This window comes from Hippopotamus amphibius, unplaced genomic scaffold, assembly GCF_030028045.1.
Source record: "Hippopotamus amphibius kiboko isolate mHipAmp2 unplaced genomic scaffold, mHipAmp2.hap2 scaffold_279, whole genome shotgun sequence".
NCBI classification, from domain to species: domain Eukaryota; kingdom Metazoa; phylum Chordata; class Mammalia; order Artiodactyla; family Hippopotamidae; genus Hippopotamus; species Hippopotamus amphibius.
In genome coordinates this window covers 66,814-91,031 of record NW_026648398.1, presented here as the reverse complement: position 1 = coordinate 91,031, position 24,218 = coordinate 66,814, and the positions used below count along the sequence as shown (strand labels likewise).

General features: G+C 37.5%; 1 protein-coding gene across 1 annotated transcript; it reads right to left on the bottom strand.

Moving 5' to 3' along the window:
• On the bottom strand, nt 1-24,218 carry LOC130843324 (asporin). The gene is made up of 8 exons (XM_057719751.1): nt 24,041-24,218; nt 16,403-16,675; nt 12,998-13,110; nt 8,743-8,956; nt 7,606-7,716; nt 3,771-3,864; nt 3,240-3,378; nt 1-975 (listed from the first exon to the last, which is right to left on the bottom strand). The coding sequence occupies exons 2-8, from the start codon at nt 16,644-16,646 to the stop codon at nt 778-780; spliced, it is 1,113 nt and encodes a 370-aa protein (XP_057575734.1). The 5' UTR covers nt 16,647-16,675; nt 24,041-24,218; the 3' UTR covers nt 1-777.

Below are 24,218 nucleotides of genomic sequence, written 5' to 3'. Positions count from 1 at the left end.
TAACAATTGACACACTGTTAAAAGCTTATAATAACTGTGATAATAAAAAGTGTGAGATTTTATATAAACACTCACTATGCATTTCTATAGAGGTTTTATAATTAGGTAATAATAATTACAAAGAAAAGCACGTGCTACAGCTTGAAAAAAGCTGTTATGAATCGCATCTGTTGAGTGGGTAATAAACACTTACCGAAGGCTTTGTTATAAGGAGTTCTAAACATAAAGACAGTAAGTCTCTAAGACATGAGAATTTGAATAAGATTATATCAAACCATACTTCAACATTATTAGAAATATTACAGCAATACCCAAGTTCCTAAAGACAGAATAAGAATAGTATAATGTACTCTTTATATAACCGTACTTGTCAATTTTCTTTTTCTAATAGCAAATGAAAAAGCACAAATTTTGCTAAGTCAAGCACTCCTTTTACAGTACAGTTCTGTTTTAAATGCACTTGATAACAAAGTGTTAAATACTGAATGTCTTATTTTTTGTTACTGAGAAAGAATGTTCAAGCATGAGATTTATGCACAATCACTTATATGTAAAAGGAAACTGCAATAGACACTTATTTCCTTTAATCCTGATGTATCAATAGTTTCTGCAAAATTCTGTTGAAATTTTTTGTCGTACAGTAAGTCAGTGGACTTACCACATGGGAATACATTTTTGCTTGTGTGTATAATACCACCGTTTTTAATAGAGTTCAAGTATTCCAAATGTAACAATTTCTGAATGTTATATTAAATCGATATCACTGATTACTAATTATTACTTTCTGAAGTTCCCAAGCTGAACACTCATTCTGCCCAAAACACAACGAAATGTTGCAGGTTGTACTTCCCAATATTTCACCGGGTTGTTGAATAAACTTATTGCACTGTACAAAGACTTCTTCATCTTTGGCACTGTTGGGCAGAAGTCATTCACTCCCACTTTGGTAATTGAATTAGAATGAAGGAAGATTATCTGTTGTAGTGGGGAAAAGAGTAGATTAAAAATACATGATCAATGTAAAAAGAAGGTATTCTGTTCATAGTCAGCATTTGTTCATAGGTTTGTCTCTTTACTTTACACTGATTTGAATATGTTTCTCTTAAAATATATGTGCTCATTTATGCCTGTTAAATCCTTATTACAAGGGCTCAGACTCCTGTGTTATACACAAAAGTGCTCTATATGTGAAATGTGGTACAGGACTCATGCCAATGCCCAGGGCACACTGCCACTCTCCTCTGTCTCTGTCTCTCTCTTTCAGTCACTGACTCTCTGTCTCTGTCTGTCTGTGTCTCTCTCTATACACACACACACGTATGGGATGTATGTGTGTGTGTATGGGTACTTCAGTGCCATATTTACAATAATGTATTTTAAAAGTATTACAGACGAGCGGAAGAATAATATTTAATGCTCTGAGAATTAGACTTGAAATATGAATGTGAAGAATTTTTAGCTAGCATTTTCTGTGGTCAAAGGGAGAAGTGTAGAGCTGCTTTTTTGTAAATTTGACAGAAAACTACATCTGTTGACATCTTAAATGCATATCTGTAAGACAGCATCACTAGTTGAATCTTTATTTGCACCAATGGATAAAATACAATTTTGTAGGCTGTGCATATGTCTTATTAAGTTAATACTCAGAAAGAATGAACAATGTAGGACCTTCCTTTCATTCCTTTTAATTGCCCTTTAAATTCCTTCTTTGGACTTTTTTGGCAACTGAGATTTCTGGGAAGTAAAAACAATCTACTTAATTAACAATGTTTTGGCATATTAAAAAGAAGGAGCCTTTTGCTGGCAAGGCTAAGATACCAGTTCCAGCTGTTGTTAACTCTAGATTTTGCCTTGATGAAATTGATCTGAGCTGGTCATGAGAACTGTAGGCACGGCTAAAACCTCTAAGTTGTCTGTTGGGAGTCCTGCTGCCCTCAGTTAATCTTGGGGATTTTGTGACAGATGCTTTATATGGTTTCCTGGCAGCTCAGCAGTAGTGCAAGATGTAGTTTCCCACAGCACTGACCTCACTGGGAATGGGGAACAGTGCTGGACGTGGGTGTGTTTGCTTTGTGGACATACGTTGAATTGTGTCCTTATAACTATGTTTGTGTTATAATTCTGTTCATTTTTTAAAATGCTAGCAATATCATGGATAGATTTAAGATGCCCAGAAGCTGGGATCAGTGTTCTGGAGTAAAGTACTCAAAGACAGGACAGCTTGAGGGAGGAAAGACTCCAGTTGTGCTCACTGGTTAAAATAAACATTTAAAAGCAGCATTTTAAAAAATCAAAGCAAAAGTCGTAATCTTGAAATGAGCACCTGCCTATAGCACATCCATTTTGATGGCTTCTATCTTGTGTAGTGAATAAAACTTGTTTAAAGAAAAATTAGGAAGAAAATCTGGAAGGAGGTGGCTCCAGGCCCAGCTTTGTTCTCAATGTGTTTTCCCGTGGAAGATGAAGAATTGTATATAAAGAAAGCACATGAGAAAAATGGACTAAGGTGACATGAGATTAAGTAGGGATTCTTAGTTTGAGGTCCATAGATGGGAATCAGGAAGATCTGTGAAACTCCTAAAATTATGTGAAAATACTGTCTTCATTTTTATTCTTGGGAGTATCTAAAGCTTTATCAGATGTTCCAGCAATTCTGTGGCCCCTCCCAGCTAGTCAAGAGTTGCCAGATTAGAAGGAAAAGTTTTCTAATAATGAAGAACAACAAATGTGAGCCCTTAATGTTCCAAATACTGACTTTTGATTATATATTCTGGCCTGAGTTTTTAAAAAAGCATGTACACTTGTAATCTGGGGCACCACATCAATAGTAAAACTGCTGGGACTTCATCCACATGCTCTGCCTTCATGAAATCTTTGCAGAGTGAAAGGTTATGTAATTGTACTCGATTTCCTCCTGACCAGTCCTGCCTTTGTGTAGCCACTGCCACCCCGGAAACCTGAAATTAGCTGTTTCAGTACCTTTGCCACAATGGCCTTAGCAGTTTCAGGAGAAGAAACTGAGGGTCGAAAGTGGGTACCTGAGTGTTTTAGCTGATATCTCAATAGAAACCGGTCTTCTAACACTCTCCTAACTGCATAAAACACCTCAGGCAACCTAGAAGGTCTTTAAGATGTGAATTACCCTTGCTACTTGACTGATCTTTGCTTCAGATACTAATGTGTTTCATAAAAACAAAGAAAAGTACTAATATCTACAAAACACAAGTAGGATGTTTTACCTGGAGGTATTTCAACTCTTGTAATCCTGAAGGGATTTTCTTTAGTTTATTGTTTTCCAAGTGTATTTCTCTCACATGTGGTATGTTAGCAAGACTTCCATTTTCAATATCTGTGATTTTGTTGTTTCCTAGACCCAGCCTAAAAATGATATAAAATGCATCAACTCTTGAGCAGATGGTATGATACAGTTAGCTGAAAACACCACAACCAAGTTAGAAATATTTGTATATATTTTCAGAGAAAGGTATTTCATGGTTTCCTGTAATAACCTATTTCAGGATGTAACAGCCCTCCTCCACTGTCAGAAAATTTTCTACCTAACCTATATGCAACAAAAGGGACATTTGGAAAGCGTCCTTTTTCTCATTCCACTTGCTGTCCCTCTTCTGTTACTGAGACAGAATGATAGCAGATCCTTCGAGTTTTCCCTTAATTTTGAGTATGTTCCTGTGCACGTTCTCCAAGAAGTTTCATTTCTGTCTTCATCATATGGACTACCACTTCCAAATTAGGATTTGGGGGATGTTTACCTTTGCAGGTCTTTGTATCTTTTAAAATCCTCAAGTTCCACAGTTGAAATTTTATTATAATCTAAATGTAGCTCCAGTAAAGTTGAAGGTAGGCCTAGGGATAAGAAGAGACAATTGTATGTTAGATCAGATTAAGACCAAGCCCTGTTGATTATTTGTTTACTTGTGAAGTTTCACATTATAGACTTAGGCAGTTTTGGAGGATCTGCTTTTTAAAAAATTTTTTATTATGGGTAATTTCAAACATATTCAAAAATAATATTATGGGATACCACGTTGTTGCCCAGCTTCAACAATTATCTCCATTTTTCCAGTCTTGTTTCATCTACCCCAATAGTTATTTATTATTGATTTGTTTATTGATTTGTTTTTATTTATTCATTTCTATTTTTGCTGGAGTACTTAAAACCAAATTTCACATGTAATGTCATTTCACCTGCCAAGACTTCACTAGACATCTCTCACCCATAAGGTCATCTTTTTTTTTCCTTATATAACCATCATGTTAGTATCACATCTAACAAAAATAGCAACAATTCTTTACTGTCATCTAATATGCATCTCTCTAATGACCTCAAATGTATACCCAGTTGATTTGTTCAAGTCAGGATCCAAATAAAGTTTACAGGATACATTTGGGTCTTATATCTCTTTAAATCTCTTCTATTACTCTCTCCTTTTTCTCTTTTTTCTGTTGATTTGTTTCAGGTATTAATTTGTTTGAGATACTCATTTGTAGATTGAGCTGATGGCCTCCACATAACATAGTTTATCATGATTTCTAGCCTCTTTCTTTGTTATGACCTAATAGTTAGATATAGAGACCAAATTAGATTCAGCAAATCACTCTTTCATCTGATGGTCTTCATCCTCATTCATTGATTACTGCTACCTAGATTTATTATTTCATTAAGAATGAGAAAATGGTGATTTTCTGATTTTGTCATTCATTATGCATTTATTAGGTGAGATTCTTCTCTGAAGTATTTTCCTTCATTAATTATTTAGTTACTTTATAATACAGTTTTTATAGAAAAAGCAGCATAAATGCTTGATTTTTTTTCAAGTAATGAATTGGTGCAATGCCCAAAGGTGACCAATGAATTTTTTCTTATATCATTATGAGCACATGGATTTTTTCCCCCTGTTTTATATGTTTGATCCACTGCAGTATTTATTCTTTTCAATTAGTAGTAGTGTCTGCATAAGTTAAGAGGAGCATCTTCAGTGCCACTTGGCACGTGGCAGGTGCCTTGTGAATGTTTTCACCTTCTCTTATCACACCTACATGTTCTGACCCCAGCCCTCCCCAGATTGATTAAAGCTGGAGTGAAAGAGACTAACAAGAAAATTCAGTCAGATCTCAGTTTATTAATCCTACACATAAGATATTATTTTTCAACCAAAAGTTCTTATTGGCTAGCTAGGAAATACACTATCTTTTTCAACTATTGCTGAAACATTTCCTTACTTTATTAGTAGTAAAAACTGTTGAAGATAATTGAAGCATCCTTACGTATAGGAATACTCATCATGGCTGAATTTATGTTGATTTCATAATGTACTTTTAATTTTAAAAGTAAATAAACTACAGAGCAGGAAAATTCTAAACTGAGAGCGTTCTAACTTGAATTCTGATCGGTTTAGCTTAATTACATTTATGGAATGACTGTACTCGTTTTAATATGTAAAGGAAAAGGTTCTATCTTCAAAGATCTTAAAAACGAATTGAGCAAGTCTATTGTATATGCAAAAATCACTAGAAAAATATTATCGAGTGTGCCAGTCTATTCTAGAATATGCTGTAGCAAGTCAAAGAGGAGAAGAATCTCTCTTCATGTTGAGTCAGGAAAACTTCTTGGAAGAGGGTTTGTAGAATTTAAGGGGACTGTCCTCTCATGTGGATTTGGGTAGTTCAGTGACTGCCAACAAATGTAATATACTTTCATACAGATATTTCTATACCTACCCTATCTTCAGACAGGTCTCTCCTCCCCTCCACACAATGCTATTGTGTAACAGAATTTTCCAGATGAATAGGAAGGAAAACATTTTTCACTCTTCTTATGTTAACTTGTTGGGTCTGGTAAGAACCCTCTGGCCCTCTGCCTAATTCATCCTGTCCCAATGGGCAGTGATGATTGAATGATAACATTTAGGCAGTCCGCCTTAACATTTGAGCAAATAAGTCATAAAGACAAAAAGTGGCTTTTGAATGTCATAAGGATCTTAAAGCAGTAGTTATGTGAATTAAGAGGCTTGAAATTTAAATCTCTAAAGACATAAAATGTTCCTTTAGACTTTGGAAGAATCTTGAGAACTTCATGAGGAGTCAAAACTTCATTTTTAAGATACAGTTTGAAACTTAAAAGAAAATTACTCTCAGGATGTTTTGTAGTGCAAGAAAGCTGCTGGTGTAGATGTAAAGAGCAGTGATAACTTGGGGACCTCTGAGCCACAGCTCTGGGGTGGTGCCCTACCCTTCTGCTCCAGTACATCCTCGTAGCCTCTATCTCCACTCGGTCCTGTCCTGTTCCTCTTTCCCTTCACTCCATGTCAGCTTCCACCTTATGAAAGGGATTTACTTAACTTGTTAGGTTCAGTATGTATTTTTGTTGTTGTTGTTCTAAAGATTAGAAGGTAAATGTAACATTTTAGGTTTCTTATAGAAAAACAGCCACCTCCTTGAAAACTAAATTAAGGTTGTTTTTAATTGTGTAGCTCTGAGTTAAATTGATTTTTTTTTATGCTAAAAGAAATTCCACTTTTACTTTAGATGATTTTTCTCCTAAATGAAAGATTAATAACAGCGTTGCTTGATTAATAATAGCAGCTTTGGTAGGTCTTTTAAATTATCAGCATATGTTTGTTTTGTTAATCTTCTGGATCAGCTGAGTAGTAGAAAGGGGCTTATGGTAAAATAGAAGAAAAGAGGTTACTGCTGCTTTTACTGTGGATACTGAAAGACAGGGCTGTTTGAAAGGAAAATATGTTATTAATCATAGGAGTTATTTCTGATCTAGGTGTTAGCATAGAAGAGACAGAACTTGTCAGGGAGGAGGGAAGCAAGACTTTGAGCACGGGTTCAGAGAAAGGCAAATCCTATTTAATTAATCATCAGCCTGGCAGCTTGAAAGTAATACATTAGAAAACTGGTCCGGTGACAAAATTAGGAAGCATTTTACTTTGAGGCACCAGCTTCAGTTCACATGATAGAGCACTGTGCTCATTCTGGTATTGGTTATGTCATGAGAGAATGTTTACTATGTGCCTAACATTGTCTTCAGACCTTTCTGTGCGTTAGCCCACTAATCTGCACAGCACCCCTGTGGAAAAAAAAATGAGGTGTAGAGTGCCTCACCCAGAGTATATACCCATCCCTGCCAGAGCCAGCGTCTGCCCCAGTCCCTCCTCACAAGCCCCACCCTGAACCACTGGTGCAAGGCTGGGAGAAAGGTCTCTGGCCCTGTGCATCTTCCTCTGTTTTCTTCTCTACAGAATTCTTACCTCTAACAGACACTTCACAGAATGACAAGTATAGATGATTAAATGTTATGAAAGAGACAGAAGATAAAAAAGGTCATTGCTTCTTAATGTTTTCCTCGCTGGGGAAAAAAAGATTCTGGCTTCATACTGTCAAAAAAAAGAAAAAAGCACTACATATGGCTCTTTATGTGTACATGAGAAAACACTGAATTTCATACTACACTGGCCAGATATGCTGGTGGAAAGGATTCTAATTACAGTGTGGTTTTGACAATGTGTACAGTTTACAACATTACATTTAATGGTCATTTGAAAATGACAATTTAAAAAATACTGTGTAAATACAAACCTTTAGGAATTGAGGTCAGTTTTGCTTCTGCAATTCTGATATGGAACGCTGTTACCCCTTCAAATGCCCCTGGTTCAATCCCATTATTATCAAGAGGGTTTGCACTCATTTCTGTGGGGGGAAATTATATAATTTTAGCATACATATGTTGTATATGACAGAAACTCACAGTGCAGAGATGCCCATCCCAAGAAAATTCTAAGAAGTTTGAGCATTATCCTTCAGACTGTTCTTCACTCAGTATCTGTTTCTGTGTCTGTCTACTCTCCTTTCTGTTAGTCTCAGAAGCAGACTGCTTTGTATTACATAGGCTGGAATATATAACAGCTTTACTATTTTGCTTTGAATTACTAAGCCAATAACTTATCATTTTTTCTCAACCATAAGCACGATCAAGGTTTCATTTTAGTAATATTACAGTAGGAAAAAAGACCATCCGTCACATAATTCAAAACCTTTGTGTTTTCCAGTGTACATTTATTTATTTGTCAACTAAACTTTTAAAATTGTAAGTCGATTAGAAATTATATGATTAACAGAGGAAGTGCCAGAAAGTGAGGCTGTTTGGTAAGTGCCAGGCACTTGGTTGAATTAAATGAGTACATAAATGAATGAGAATATTGGCTAGGAATTTTGAATGGATATTGTAGGGGAAGATGGCATGGTTATACCATGGGTGCTAGAAGTAAAATAGTGTCTAGAATTGGAAGTATACAATAAAAATGCCTTAGATGAATTATCCTAAAGTGGATAATGAAAAGTTAGATGTACACTCCAAATAATATCTGAATTAATGTTGTAGGCTGTATTTGAGTAGTTTTTATAATACATTAAAAATGATACCTTTAAATTAAATAAGAATTACAGATTTTAACCAATTAAGTGCAGTCAGAAAACAGAAACAACACTAGGAGATTCTTAAGAGTGCATGTGTATTTATATTACAAGAGGTGTATTTCTTTAAGTGCTATAAGTTTTGATACTTTGATTTATGAATGGCTTATCTAAGTAAAGCTTATTAGATTAAAAAAATTAATTTTGGAAATCATCAGTCCTAAAGTTGTTAATGATGATAGAGCTCTACATCTGCATATTGCTTATAATTTCAAAATGTTCCATTTATTTGCAAAAACTTACCTAGAACATGTAAAGCATTCATTCCTTTGAACGTCTCCTTGTGTATTTTCTTAACTTTATTGTCATGAATTCTGAGTTCTGCTAACGATTTGGGAAGATTAAGAGGTATTTCACTTAGTTGATTGTGAGACAAATATAGCCTTCGCAACTTCTTTGTGGTTAGAAAGGCTTTGGGGTGAATCTTTGTTAGCTTGTTGTTGTTCAGAATCAAAGCCTAGATAAAGCATAAAAAGTTACAACGTATCAGGAAGTGGATTCGATTTACCAGTATTCTACAGTGATTAGTCACTCATGGAAATCAAGGCAAATTATGTCATTCATATACTTTATTAACCATGTAAATAATTCTCCAGCCCAATCTAAACCATATACACACACACACCCACACCCACACACACACACACACACACACACACACACAAACTACTGAGTTGGAACAGTGCAAAGCTTTGACAATTGGTTTCATGACTTTGGTTTGTCTTTGAGTAGGTGAGGTGTTCACGTGTTTAAGGCACCCCTCTCCCATTTCTCTTCATGAAAGTGATGGATGGTATTATCTTTATCTTATCTTAAAACCTCTTCACTCGACAAAATTAAGTTCAGTACACAACAAATACATTTTTGCATCTACTCTTAAAACCTCACTTCTGTCTTGTTTACTAATATGTACCATTTTCCCCCAGGATAGAGGCCTGTAAGAATAAATTCCTACAAAGTGTCCTTAGCATGTTGACATATTTTAGACACTGGGTGGGGGGGGGGGGTGTGGTAGTAGGTTCTGGGGAATGACTCAACCCCTCCTCAGTTCTGTGGCTGTTTCTCAGTGCAGCATGGCAGCACCCTTCAGAGGAGACACAACCCCAGACAGTGAAAGAGCTTCTAGCAGCCTGAATCTGCTTTCCCCACTGCCAGGCCCTTTGTGCCATGTTGAGGGTTCTGACTGCAGCCATCTGCTGGGAACTTCAGAACCCAGAACTGGGAAAGTCCTTGGTAACCAGGGCTTGCCAGTCACCTAGTAACTATTTTCAAAATGTGCCAGATTTTGCAGAAAGAATTTTCAGTGTGTCCCAAGGGCAATGGCAGATGGTTTAGCATTCCTAGGACTTGCTGTACCTCTCTGCTAACCTGGATCCTCTCATTCTTTCTGGGAGCAGCTGTAGATTCTTTCATTTTATGACTTCTGTCCCCGGTCCCATTCTACAACAATCTTTCCATTGTTTCCAGACTGACTTAATACGCCTTTCTGGTGTTATTCACATTGTTGTTTCACAGAAGAAACACAAATACTTGGGCAGTTAAACTCCCTTTATTGTTGTATTTACTGGTTTCACTGTAGACCCTTAGTGTCTCCTTTTTCTTACCTTCCTTTGAGACACATCACTACTTTTAACAATTTCAGCTGAGAAAGGTTAAGCCTAGAAGAATTTAAACTACATTTTTGTTACCAATTGGTAAAATATACTCCTTCCTGTGTGCTGCCAATTTAGAATTTGTTCTCTTTTCGTTTGGTTATACTGAAAAAAGTGAGGGAACAGGGGATATTTAAGAACTTGGCAAGCTCTCACTCAACCCCATGAGGTAAATTTAGCAGAAATTATTTCTCTCCTCTTAGTGATGAGGCAGTTGGCACAGTGAAGAAAAGCGACTTGCCTCCTGCTGGGCCCCGCCCCTCTGCCCCCCATGCTTCACTCTTCCTCTTGTGCACGTCCTGTGGGCTGCCACTGTCAGGAGCCCCAAAGGGAATGTGTGCCTCAGTTAGATCCAACTATGATGAACGGGGTTTTGTTTTTTTTCCCCTGGTTAAGACATGCAAAAGTCAGAGCTGCATGAAAGGAAGTATAAATAATACAAAATGGGGTAAGAGTTTTAACCCCATCAAATGCTGCCCCAGCAGGTTCGGTTAGCACAGCGTCTCCAGTTAAGCAGTACTTTCAGTGTTGGCTTTCACATGAAAATTTCAAAAGTAGCAGTCACAGAGTCCCAAACAGTGTGGTTATGTGTAAGGACACAGAATGAGAAAAGTATAATCTTTCAGCGGTAGGACAATAAGTCTTCATGATGAATGTGGCTGTAATAATGGGCTGGAAGTGAACTGGGAGAGAGTGTGTGTGTGTAATGCTTTCACTTAGCCTGTAACACTGGATTGCTCTTTGTGTAAGAACCAGAATGCCAAACAAGCAGCTAAAACATAATATAGAGAATTTATAGGATATCTGAAAAGAAAAAATTCTGATTATCTTTAAAAACAAGTACCATATGAGATGATACTATAATTAAATAAATGTTTTGAAATACACAACATGCTCACAATTCAAGTATAAAGTGTGTGCTTTGAAAAGTGCTTTACACTCATACGTTGGCCAGTCTGGAAACACTAGGCTGGTGGCAATAGTAGTTAACAGTTGGACTCTGAGCACCTTACATGCATTCACTTGTCTAAATCACCACTCTGAATTCCATGCTATTATTACACCTCTTTTACAGCTGAAGAAGGTTGGACTTACAGAAGTAAGCCACCTTCGCAATACTTCCACTTCTGGTGGAACTAAGATTCCAGCTCAGGACTGCTGAGCTCCAGAACACTCACTTCCAACACAGTGCCATCTAAAAACTGACTGAAAGGAAGTTAAGGAGGCCTAAGACAGCTCCTGACACCTTTTAGATTCTCATTTCTCAGTGAATAACAGGAGTGCATATGGACTAAGTCCCTGGAATACTCCTAAAATGTAACAAAATAATATGACAAATTAAAAATTCTTCATGACTTCAGTATTAAATATGACATTAATTATTGTGGTTGCATAGATAAATATAGATTGAAGAAGTTGTAGAAGCATTCATAGGCTATATTTCCAGCTTCCGAAGGTGAAATAGTGGCCTTGCTATCCTCTAAGAGTCTGTGTGGTCTGAAGTTAGTGGTGTAGACTGCATGGATTCTCGGTGTGGACACCACTGTGCTATTTCTGATTGTCTTAATATTTAAGTGAGGCCTCAGTTATAAGGTAAATATATGCTCTTCCATTTGCGCTTTTTTTTTTTTTTTAACATGGAAGCTTTATTATATATGGAACCTAACCAAATCCACACAGTACATTTGAAAGGAAAGGGACAATCAAGGCCCCATGAGCCCCACCACCTGTCAGTGCAGGGAAGAATGTGGCTTTCCAGGGAGGGTGACCTGGGTTTCTCTGGGCCCAGGCCTTGGCAAAGGGGATTTAGCAAGAGAGCTTAAGTAAAAAGCACCTTGCATGGTGCCTGGCACATAATCATCCAGCTGACAGGTAGGCACAGGTTTCATGATGGAACTTGGGAGCCCCTTTCCCTGCTGGCTGGGATGGCTCAGCAGGGTTCATGCAGGTAGGGTGGCCTCAAGCCTCTCAGATGTAGGAAGAGAACAGGCCTGCAGGGATGGCAGCAAGAGACTGTTGTGGTCATGATATCTCTACCTTTTCCTCCTAGTGCCTTGCAGATAATGGTTTACATTTCTTCTCTCCAGCACAGCATGAAAATGTGGAAAAATGGCCTGGAGGAGCAGTATTATCTTACCCACCAGAGCCTAGTGCAGAAAAGGGGCTGCCCCACTCTAACGCCACTCTGAGGGAAAGAGATGACACCCCATGTCTGTGACAGTGTGCAATCAGGCTCTCCCTCAAACCCGATTTCAGATAGAATTAGAAATTTTACCTGCTAAAATCTAAAGGCTCAAAATGTTAAATAGAAAAATAAAAATGTTTTAAATCTTAGACAATTAAAATATTTTAATGAATATAGTACGGAAAAGTTCTTTTTCGTCTTTAGAGATCTAGAAAAAAGCCATATTAGTCAATTACGTATATTGCACGTGCTGCTGTTAGAGCTTCGTGGTTTCTTAAGACAAGGCGGTGGGTTTGGGTACTGCTTTTCTTACATTGTACACTAATGAGTTCCTGGAAATAACCATAGTTTTATTATATTAGTGTATAGTGACTGATTACCTACATAGATCATAAGCTCATCTAAGGACCACTTATTTGAATTCTTAGCCCACTGCCTTTCACCTGGCTGTTATTCAGTAAACATCAGTTGAATTAAATTATTAATTGAATTAAATCTATAGTTTTTCATTAACTAGAACACTGATGAAAAACAGGAATTTTGTCTCGCATCACACACAGAAAAGTAAGACTTGTTTACGCAAACACAAATACAAGTAATCAGTTTAGCAGTGATAGAGATTTTCACTTAAATATTTGAAAATACAAGCATGTATTCTTACATAAAGTGAGATGAGTCCTTTAAAATCATTTTCTTTGATTTCCTTAATTTTATTGTTTTGAAGGTCAACCATTCGAGTATCAAATGGAATGTTGCTTGGGACGGAGGACAAACCTGAGAAATAAACAAACACATTGCATACATGTTACATGCTAAAGATGAGATTGCTGGTGTGACAGAAATGTGCCTTTTTAAAAATTCATGGTGGGGCTTCCTAGGTGGCGCAGTGGTTAAGAATCCACCTGCCAATGCAGAGGTTACGGGTTCGATCCCAGCTCCAGGAAGATCCCACATGCCGCGGAGCAACTAAGCCCGTGTGCCACAAAAAAAAAAAAAAAAAAAAATTCATGGTTACCATTAAGTAATAGATGACTTAACATGTAACAGATGACAAAAACATTGTTCTTTAGAAAGGCCTAAAGATCTTATCAAGTAACTTTATTGTTACAAGGTGTCTAGCTGGGTCTTGCCATCACTGTCAGTCTGCTGCAAGGTGACATTAAATGGAGCTAAGCTGCCGGGTTCTAATATGACTGCAAGGAGGAGACCTACGTACAGCACAGCTGCGGCTGATGCACTTTTGACTGAAGAATATTAACATTCTCTGCAGATTTTCAGGCAGCTGTGTGCTGAATTGGAGCCTGTGGGTTTTGATCATTTTAAGAAACATCAGCATTTTAAAAAGCTTAGAAAATAGATAAGTTAGATTATTTTCATGTACACAATCAAAAACTTTACCACCCATTTCCTTTAATAGTGAGCTCCTCTAATTAGTCGTAAATTACCTGGTTTACAAAAAATCATTCATCCATAACATATCATTAACATCTAGGTGTGTGGTATACCTTTACTGGATTTGTCATCCACAGCGTCAGTTCTTTTCTAGCCACGTACTCTAGTGAGAGTGTTCTTTTCTGTCAGCTCAGCAGCTGTATCCTCCTTTTTGTGTAGGCATTCAGTAAATGTTAATTAGATCATTTAAAGACTTAAATGTGTTTTTCCTCTCTTAAAGAAGCGGAAAATTGCCAGGTGCTGTACTGGTGCATTTCTTCCTTTCCTTGCTTTGCCTAAATGGCTGAACATGTGCACCTCTGATTGTTGTCACACATTTCATACGATAATTATGCTTGATGAGCAAGGGGGCTCCTTGGTTTTCCCCAACATTTTATTATTGAAATGTTCAAACATACAGAAAAGTTTAAAGAATTTTACAGTGAAAACTCATATTCCTTTTTCTCCCATCAACATTTTACTATACTATACTCACTGTCCACCATCAGTTGATCTTTTTTATGTATTTTAAAGTGAGTTTCAGATATTACTACACTTTTAGTGGAGCCATCCTTACTCCTTAAGAGTAGTATTATATTTAATGGCCCCAGATTGAAGAATTTAATATTTAAATACTGTGAATATATCAACATTCCACTTGACAACCTTCAGTACTTCCCCCTTTATACTTTAAAAATGACAATTCTTTTAAGAAGTTTGACATAGACGGAAAGAGGGAATGGGGGTAACTTGATTGGTTACCAAAGTCTTACCCCGAACCAACCAGTTTACATCCAGCAGTTTTGTTAAGAGACTACTTTGGTTTTCGAAAATGAAGTGGAAGATCTTATAGGAAGGTAGAGGTTCTGCAGACAGGATCTTGTAACATAGACTTTGACAAATCTTCCCCTTCCCTACCCGTGATGAATTTGGAAGCTCTGAAAAGAATTTCACTTCCTGAGGGAAAAAGAATGTTAAGTGTCCTTTTAATTTTCAGTTGTCATGGGGGAGGCGATGTTTACGCTGCTAACAGTGCCATGCTATTTTAAAGGTATGTGTCAGACTGTTACAGATATTCTTGAGTGAATTTTATTTAGATTTTTTTCAAAGCTAAATATTCAAGAGACCATGTAAGTAAAACACTATTTGCAATCAACTGACTGTCATGAGGCAGTTCAGGTTATCTCAGTTCTTTGATGGCAGTCACATACTGGAGCAGAGCTATGCAATGTTTCCTTCAAGATGTTTAAGTTGAAGTAGATGACTTTGTGCTGGAGCGAATATGAAGGCCATCACACGAGGATGGTGTGTGCTAAAGGTGAACATCTCCTAAGTCAAAGTCTTACCCTGAACCAACCAATTTACATCCAGCAGTATCAAAGTAGGTACATATATATTTACCCTGATCTTTGTTTAGCAAAGTGTTTTCTTATGCTTCAACTCTATAATTGATAGTGGAGTTTTTTTCCTGCATGGGATGCATCTTAAAAATGACAGTACCAAAAGAAGAAAAAAAAAAAAAAAAAGACCTTCTGGTATTCCCTGATCTAACCTTCTCTTACACCAGGGTCTGTTTCAGCTTCTACATTTCTCCTTTCTGCTGCTCTTCCCACAGTCATCCTTGCATGTGCTTCCAGACCAGCTTTTCTCAAACACTGTTTGCATCTTGTCATCTCTTTCTTACAACAATGCCAAATGTTAAGCTTAAAGCTTTTTCCTGGCCTGTGTATTTCATTAAGACTTTCCCAGTGATTCTAGCTGATAATAATATCCTCTTTTTCTGGATGTTCTTTGTTCACCTTTCTCATTATGTCCCATAATGACACATTTTTTCAAAGTCTCTGCAGTTCACTGTAACAAGCTTTGACTGTTGCCACGAATGCTGTGGCAGTAGGAAATGAATCTAAAGCTTGCAGAGGCACTATCTGCTCATATGCACTCAGGAAGTGGCCTTAATGGGCCTCCAAGTCCAGAATGGGAGGTGTGTGCCATGCTTTTGACTTCCTCCAAGTGGGTCAAGTCTGAGCCATCCCCTCTTTTGAAAATAGCTGAGTACGACAGTTCTTAATGTGCATTCCTGTTACACCTCTCCCTGAGTATGCCCTTCTATTTGAGAACACCTTCATTAGGAGTATTAAAAGAATAAAATATACATTTTTAAGAGACTAGAAAGTGGTTTTTAGTTCAGCCATTTCTTTTCTAGGTAGTTTTAAACCCAAGTCATAAATGTCTAGATTAGAGATTTCACAAGCTCTATAACCTATTTATTATTCTGGACAGGCAACTTGTTATTGTAGAATTTTGCTAGGAAGCAGAGTTTCAACCAGCTGACATGCGATAAGATGAAACCACAGTGACATCCATTGTCTCTGACGGAAATTAAAATGAGGTACTGATTCTGACTTGGAAAGAGAAGGAAGTTCTGTATATGAAATTTCCATTGTTTTCCTCTGAATTTTCTGGATATTAAAAATAAGCTTGGATATACTTTGGGATTCGTTATACTTTTCAGAAATTTAAATGAAAAATTCCTTTACAATATGCTGATTTTTTGAAACTTCAGTGAGGTCTTTCCCTATTCTTCAAATTTTGCCAGAATGACATTACTCTTCAAAACCAGTGGACGTGTTCTTACCTAGATCAGAACAGTGCACAACTCTCGAGTAGCACTGGCATCCAAACGGACATGTTGGGAACAGATCAAATGGGAAGAAGGGGTTAACTGGCTCTCTCGTTGGAAAAAGAGAGTTGTCAGCATCTCCGTCACCTTCATCCTCCATGTCCTTCAGCATCATATTCTTCAGTGCCATGTATGAAGGGCGAAATGAGGGTTTGGCAGAGCACAAAGTCAAGAACAGTAGGATTACATACTCCTTCATGTTGTCCTGGGTAGGGGACCAATCTAGAACTAAGTAGACATTGAAGATTAAGTTAAAGTTTAAATCAGTACAGTTCCTGCTGCTGTACATTTCTCAGAGCTGACGAGTACAATGAAATGGCATTCTTATTTGTTACCAGTGTGAGAATAAGTTTATTTAAAGTTTTTGGAAAGCAATTAAGCAATATGCCTTGGAAGCTTTATAAATATCTTTATTTTTCATCTAGTAACTCTACCTTTGGCATCTGGTCTCAGGAAACAATTCTAACGTGCATAAAAGTGTTCATCACAGAATTATATATAATAGCAAAAAAGTTAAAGATAGATTTTACAGTGAAAACTCATATTCCTTTTTCTCCCATCAACATTTTACTATACTATACTCACTGTCCACCATCAGTTGATCTTTTTTATGTATTTTAAAGTGAGTTTCAGATATTACTACACTTTTAGTGGAGCCATCCTTACTCCTTAAGAGTAGTATTATATTTAATGGCCCCAGATTGAAGAATTTAATATTTAAATACTGTGAATATATCAACATTCCACTTGACAACCTTCAGTACTTCCCCCTTTATACTTTAAAAATGACAATTCTTTTAAGAAGTTTGACATAGACGGAAAGAGGGAATGGGGGTAACTTGATTGGTTACCAAAGTCTTACCCCGAACCAACCAGTTTACATCCAGCAGTTTTGTTAAGAGACTACTTTGGTTTTCGAAAATGAAGTGGAAGATCTTATAGGAAGGTAGAGGTATAGGGAAACAGGAAAATAAAATAGGGTGTATATATTCCATGAAATACTTTGGAACTCACAGAATGTTTGCAAAGATAGTTAAAAATATGAAATACTGTTTTTTGAAATAAAAGAAAATATAAAAAATTTATACATCATATACTTACAAACACACACACAAAAAAACCTGGCACAAATATACCTAATTAAAGATAATATCTGGGTGATAGAGTCATGAATTACTTGTGTCTTTTTTTCCTTCTTTCATTTCTATACTGAGCAATAATAACTACATTTATACTTAGGAAACTATAAATGTTTTTAGAAACAAAAACAGATTATCATACCTGACTCTATGCCTAAAATCCTTCCATTGCCTTAATATCTATGTCACTTTTAAAGTAAAATCCTTCATGTCCCTTTAGCACATCTGAAAGTTTTCTTTTACTTCTCTCCCACCATCCTCCAGCCTCACTCTCAGAGCTGGCTATTTTTTCCACAGTGTTATTGGATTTCTTCCTTCCAAGCTATTCCATTATCTAATACCTGATCCAAAGCATCTGAGATCCAGGCTATTCTTTCTTACTCATCTTTCCCCTGAGTTCCTTTTGTTTTACTTTTTTTTGGGGGGTGGTGATGCTATCAGTAGTATTTTTTAAAGCCCACACAAAACTGGAATGTAAAGTGAGAAGCTTCTGAGAATAGATTTGTCATCATCTGATGGCGGATATTCCTACAGGTATGTTTACATATCATGGTTTCTTAACTGTCGACTGTGAAACATATATTCTTTGTAATTTTCAAAGATTAAAAGCATTATGATATCATCTGAAACAGACTTATGCCTGTCTTCCCCGTGGGGCATGCGGTGAGCTGCACATAATGCCCATTGATGAGTCTGTATCCTGACAGAGGGAGTCCATACCCAGCCAGGTCACCCAGCAGTGTGTCTGTCCTGCTGTTCCTGAGCACCAGACAGCACGTTAGCCACAACGGGCTTGTAGCATCAGTCAGAACTGGTCCAGCCTCAGGAAGACCTGGCCCCCCAAATCCTTGAATTATGCCAGCTTTTTACAATTTTCTGGAACCCTGAAATCAGCTTTAATGTCTCTCCACAGCCTTGCTTTTTCTGGACTTAAGAATCAGAATGGAACTAATGAACTTAAAATATTGATTTGTATATGTATATCTTTTAATCATCAGAGAAAGCTTTTAAAAAAAGAACCCTACTGTCATCAGTGATTAATCTGATAATTAACATTGTTTAACTCTTAGAAATCTATATGGCAACATGCACATTTTGCCCACTGGGTGGCTGGACATCACCAGCCTTACCAGGTTTCCCTATGATAACTCACACTCCATTGTACTAGGAAAGGGGAGACAACAGGACACAGAACAGCAGAAAATATTTATATTTTTATAATCTTACTCTGACTCCCACCTTAGAACCAGCTCTGGCCTCCCATCTCTACACTGCCATGTGGAATTGTCAATTCAATTTATTCTAGACCTATCTGTCACATTAACCAGGAGCAGTGGGAGATACAGGTAGCTTCAGTGGCTTCCCCAAGGCCACATGACCAAATCGAACTAGAATTCGAGTTGGAGCTTATGTGTCTCAACCCATCCTTTGCATCTTCTGCTGCAACCCACCAGGACCACTCTCCTTTATCTTCTTTTACCTAGTGGCTTCTGTCATCTCCTTTCTAGCCAGTCCACATGTTGCTGTCTGATATACATCTGTACATAAAGGAGTGCACTTACAGCTTTTGGAGGGTGGAAATGGGATTGGTAGTGTGGGCAGACTTGTATGGTGCAGAGAGGCATTGTGCTGGCAACTCAAGGCCCAGCAGCTTCTTCTAGCTGGCCCTGGGGACAGGCAGGTTACTATTCCAGTCACCCGGGAGTCCTGGCACAGGCACCCGGTTATGGTCACCTGGCCTCCATTTCCAGCATCACTCTGGCACATCATTTCTGCTCTTGGCTGCCTGCCTAACTTTGCTCCATTATGTTTCTTGACCATAGGCCTCTTTGTGGTTCCTGGCTCCTTAATGCTTGGTGCCCTGCCTTGCCTTGACTTCCAGAATTCTCATTCTTGAGCGAATTTAGCTCTTGGTCCTTAGCAAAACCAAAGCTTGTCCCTGGTACCAATTTATTCTTTAAGACTGTTCTGCATCGCAGCTCTATCTTCTAGGTCCATAGCTGCCCCTGACCTTACTTGACCTTGATAGAGAAGTTAGTGAACTGAATGTCATTTGAGATCCTATCTCTGGCTTTCTTTGAGGTTGCTGGAGTTTCTCGTTGGGCATTTATCAAGTACCCACTCTGTACCAAGTACAGTGTTAAGATACAGCATCCATGAAGTAGAACATGTTTGGATGCTTTCAACGGGCATGCCTCTCCCTATCCACCTCTCTCATGCTTCCTTGCTCAAAAAACAACACCACAGCTCCTAATCCACTGCTCTCAAGTCAGTGTGTGATTATTGTAAAAGTTAATACTTGAATGTCAGGTGCGCTAAGAGGAAAACTAAAAAATAAATGCTCAAGTTAGTAAATAGAACTAAATCGCAGGTGGTCAGTGCTGACTGTGTACACTGTGGCTCTAACATTTTGAAGAATCTCCAGGTGTGTGGTCCCCAGACTCTGAAAGTGAAATTCTTCACCATAAGTGTGCGTGCTCCTCATAACGCTCAGTTTACTCTATGAGACCAATAGAAATAAAGACATCTATAAAAGGTACATATGTGAAAAAAGGTTGGAATAGAAGACCCAAACCTAATAAGAGGGATGGTGGGATTATGAGTGAAGGCTTATTTTCTTGTCTATGGTACGTATTTTTCAAATTATTATTTTGCTTTTATTTTAAATGGCAATCTGCCAAAAAAAAAATTGTCTTTGCTCTGGTCCTCCATATACTTTTGCCTTTTCTTACCACTTTTAGAAGCATTCGGCAGCACAATTAAAGGTTTCCCGTACCCTGCCCCCTCAAAAGTCAACCAACAGTGCCTACCTTCAGGACAGTCTAGAGCCACGATTTCATGAGGGCTAGCACCATTTACTCAGGTCCATGGGAGATAAAAGAGTTTTAATAAGAAGTTATTTTTGAGTTGGTTGGTTGTTTGAGTTTCATCATGTTTTGTAGAAACTTAGGGATAAATGGGCTGTAGCTTCCCCATCTAGACCAGAAAAATCTACCCTAACACATAATATACCAGAAATATAGCCCTAAGAAAACCATAAAACTTTAAAAAAAATACATTTAACAAGAGGAATATGTTGGAGATCCAAAGTGGGAAGCCAGGACGTGACATCTTGGCTTTCCCTGTGGCCTGGCAGCAGGGCCAGGGACTTGCCTTCACTCCTTCTGCACACCCCATTTCCTGCTGCAGTTGTGTTGCCCTATGATGTAGGAGAGCCCTGGAGCAGGGTGCAGACTGGGATGAAGGCCTTTGAGACTTTGCTAACATGCTCTCTTTTATAGCAGAAGAAGCTGAAGGTGGCCTCCTCACTCCTGCATTTGTGACAGACTTAGAGGGATGCTGGTGTGAGGAGCAGAGCTAAAAGGACACACTGAAGCCGGGTGCACAGATGAAGGAGAGGAAGAGCGCGAGGCCTGGGGGAGGGAGCTTATTTCTCTTCCATGTCCCCTCCCAAAGGGCTGCTGATCAGCCTACCTGTGGGGTCAGGAGGAGCATCAGCCAGTGTCCCTTCCTTCCCCTCTCTTCTTTCTTCCACTGATAACCTACGTGAGTTCCTCCCTGCCTCAGATGGGATGGCTACTCTGGCTTGCTAGGTTAGACAGTGGCTTGTCTCTGACAGTTGGGAAGCTTTCCAGTTGCTGGCTGGTGGGGGCAGTCACCTGCTGTGCCTTCCTGGACCCTTCCCTGATGAGTGAGTGTGGAGATATGTGGAAGCAGGAAATCTCGTTTAGTTGAAACTCCCTCCCAGTGTTGAAGTTTCCTCCATAGCATTGTGGACCAGATGGCATGTCTGCTCTCTGATTGCATGACTCCAGTGAGAGGACTCAGGGAGTACACCACCTCAAGAGGCATCCAGTTCCACTGCTGTCCATCTGTGGTTGATAGGAAATTCTTCATGTTGAGACCAAAAATGCCTGCTGTCACATTCTTCTCTCTGTGCTACTTCTGTCTTCTGTTAGTCATGTGAAATTAACCTGATGTTTTTGCATTCTCTTATCCCTGGTTACTTGAAAAGAGAAGTCAGGAGAACCTTGATTCCATGAGGAATTCGCCATTTTTATTCCCTTCATTTGAGATGACAAAGCCTTGATTAAAAAAACCAGTGATTATAGACCCCAAACCTCACCCTATTCTAGTTAAGCAATTTTTTATCGGTAGAAAAATATTGATATGTCCAAGAGGGAACACTAAATAGCAGTGATTTTTCCCTATTGCTCAGAAAGTGTAGAGAATATTGTTTCTCATTTAAATGATGTGACTTTTAGGTGTTTGTCTTATTTTTAAATTTTGAGTTTATTAATATGGCTCAAGCTCTTATTTGTTTAGTTTTGACAGTATTTAGATTATGTTATTTTTAAAACCTTTAAAAATGTTTATGTCTTGTTCTCAAGAAAGCTCAGTGTTTCCCTGATTTAGACCAGTTTTGCCTGAGTTTCTTATTCGTGGAAAGCTTTGAATTTTGGTTTCAAATTTCTCAGTCTGAATAATTTGTGAAATATTATCTCAGTGCTACTGCTGTTATTACTAAGCCGTGGCACGTTAGAGCCAGAAGAGGCCTTTGAGACCTTGCTACCATGCCCTCTTTTATAGCAGAAGCTGAAGCTGGCCTCCTCACTCCTGCATTATCTGCCCTCTGCTTGGCCTTCTCTAAATGGGTCTTATTCCCACAGTGACTTCCAGACAGTAACCAGACTCTCTTTGGAGAGGATGGGTAGAGAGGTTTGGCCAAGTTCTCAGGACTGGAAATGTAGCTGAGAAGTGTCTTTCTGAATTTACATAAGCTTCTATTTTCCGCTTAAGTGTTCCACAAACTTAGAATGGAAAATTTGTCTAAGTGAAATGGTATTTCCTCTCAGACACTATTACTAGGAAAATAAGTCACTGTGCTTTTAAATCCTATGCTTTAAGGTCCGTGTGGCTGAAATATTGCTGTCGATTCACAAGTACCAATAATAATTTTCAGCATATAAATGTGACATAACATGCTCTGTGTATTCACATAAGAAATCTAGACTAAATTCAGGTGTGATCAAGGCACAGCCTTGTAAATGAACAGGTAAGTTAAATGTCCAAACATGCATTTGGAAACTTATTCACAGTATCTTTTGGTCATGGAAACTGATACTTTTAAAGCCTTTGTTTTCCTTAAAGAAATACTTAACTTTACTTGAAAGTATGAATAGCAGCTGATTGAGGAACTTGCTGGCTGCTTTTCTTTTATATGTTTTGTCCTTTATCAGTGTTTCAGTGCATCTAGCAACCTAGCTGCTGTCTTTAAAAACAAAAAACCCCTACCTCTTCATTTTTCTTTTGTTTCCTATACTTCCTTAAAACTTGTGCCTGTAAAGTTAACCTGTTTTGTCGCAAACCTCAGGTCAGATATGTGAATGTTCTTTCTTAATGTAGTAGTTGTAACAGAAGACTGCATGTCCCCTCTTCTTTCCACCACTACCCTATATTGCTAAATACTAAAAACATCAGGATGCTTTTACACGTGTGTGGGCTTATGATTTTTTTTTTAAACAACTCAATTCTTGGTGGTATTTTTTAATTCTTTATTTTTAGAGAGATATAGACCCCTGATTTCTTTGTGATTTAATCATATACCATGTGGCTACTGTTTATGGCTGCCACACCTCCAAATAGATTAACAAGAAAGAGTGCTGTGCTGTATTAGGTTGCAAGGGAGTAGAATATCAAATACATTGTTTAATTTTTTAAAATCTAATGTTTAATAAAAAATTTACTTTGGGAGGGGACAAAGGAAATCTTTGTTTTATATTCTGACTGGATTTTATGAAAAGAAGTTTCTAATCTTGCATATTGAATATAGGGCTGATTAAACTGTTGCTAATAAAAAATTCTTTCTTAGAGTTATGTGGCTCTTCATTTTAACTGTCCAGTGCCATTTTATTACCTAAGAATGAGGAAGACATTTATCAAGGAAAAATATGAATATTCAAATGTGTAAGTAAAAACATTTGAATAACTCGTATAGTTTTAAAATACCTTAGAAAATATCATAGTTTCACATTTTGAAAAAATTTTTTTACTGTTTTCACTTAGTGTATTTGCAATATCCCCAAACTTTCTTATCATTAATTATTAAGGTAATGTTATATTCTTAAAAGAACATATTCACAAGATATTTGTTTAAATGATTTTAAAAATCAGTCATGTTAACTTTTATGGTAACGCATAATGACAGTTTATCATTTAGCTATTTTAAAAAGTCACAATTATAGTAAAAGTAAATCCATTATATATAAAACATTAAAAAAAGCTAGAGTAATTTTAGATATGTATTTAAGTGCTGTTTTTTAAGAAATTATACAGATAAACTTTAAACTATATTATATAATTTACAAGATTTATGTTAATAATATAAATGTCCTCTTCATATTGACTAAAACAATTGTACACTAGTACATGAAAAAAAGACATGAAAACATACCTTGTAAGAAGAGAGTAAGTTCTCTTGAAAGTAGAATTTTTCACCATGTACTACTGTCTACAACATAAATGTTCTCAGCTTCTATTTAAGAAGAAAATATGAGAAGGTATTACATTGAAAAGAAACCCTTCTGCAGAGCCTGGTGTGGCTGCACCCTGGGTGACACTGGAATAAGCTG

Coding starts and splice junctions, on each gene's coding strand:
- LOC130843324 (XM_057719751.1), bottom strand. CDS start 16,646: ATGAAGGAGTATGTAATCCTACTGTTCTTGACTTTGTGCTCTGCCAAA. Junction 13,111..16,402: donor TGTGCACTGTTCTGATCTAG/GTAAGAACACGT, acceptor TTTATTTCTCAG/GTTTGTCCTCCGTCCCAAGC. Junction 3,379..3,770: donor AGATACAAAGACCTGCAAAG/GTAAACATCCCC, acceptor TATCATTTTTAG/GCTGGGTCTAGGAAACAACA.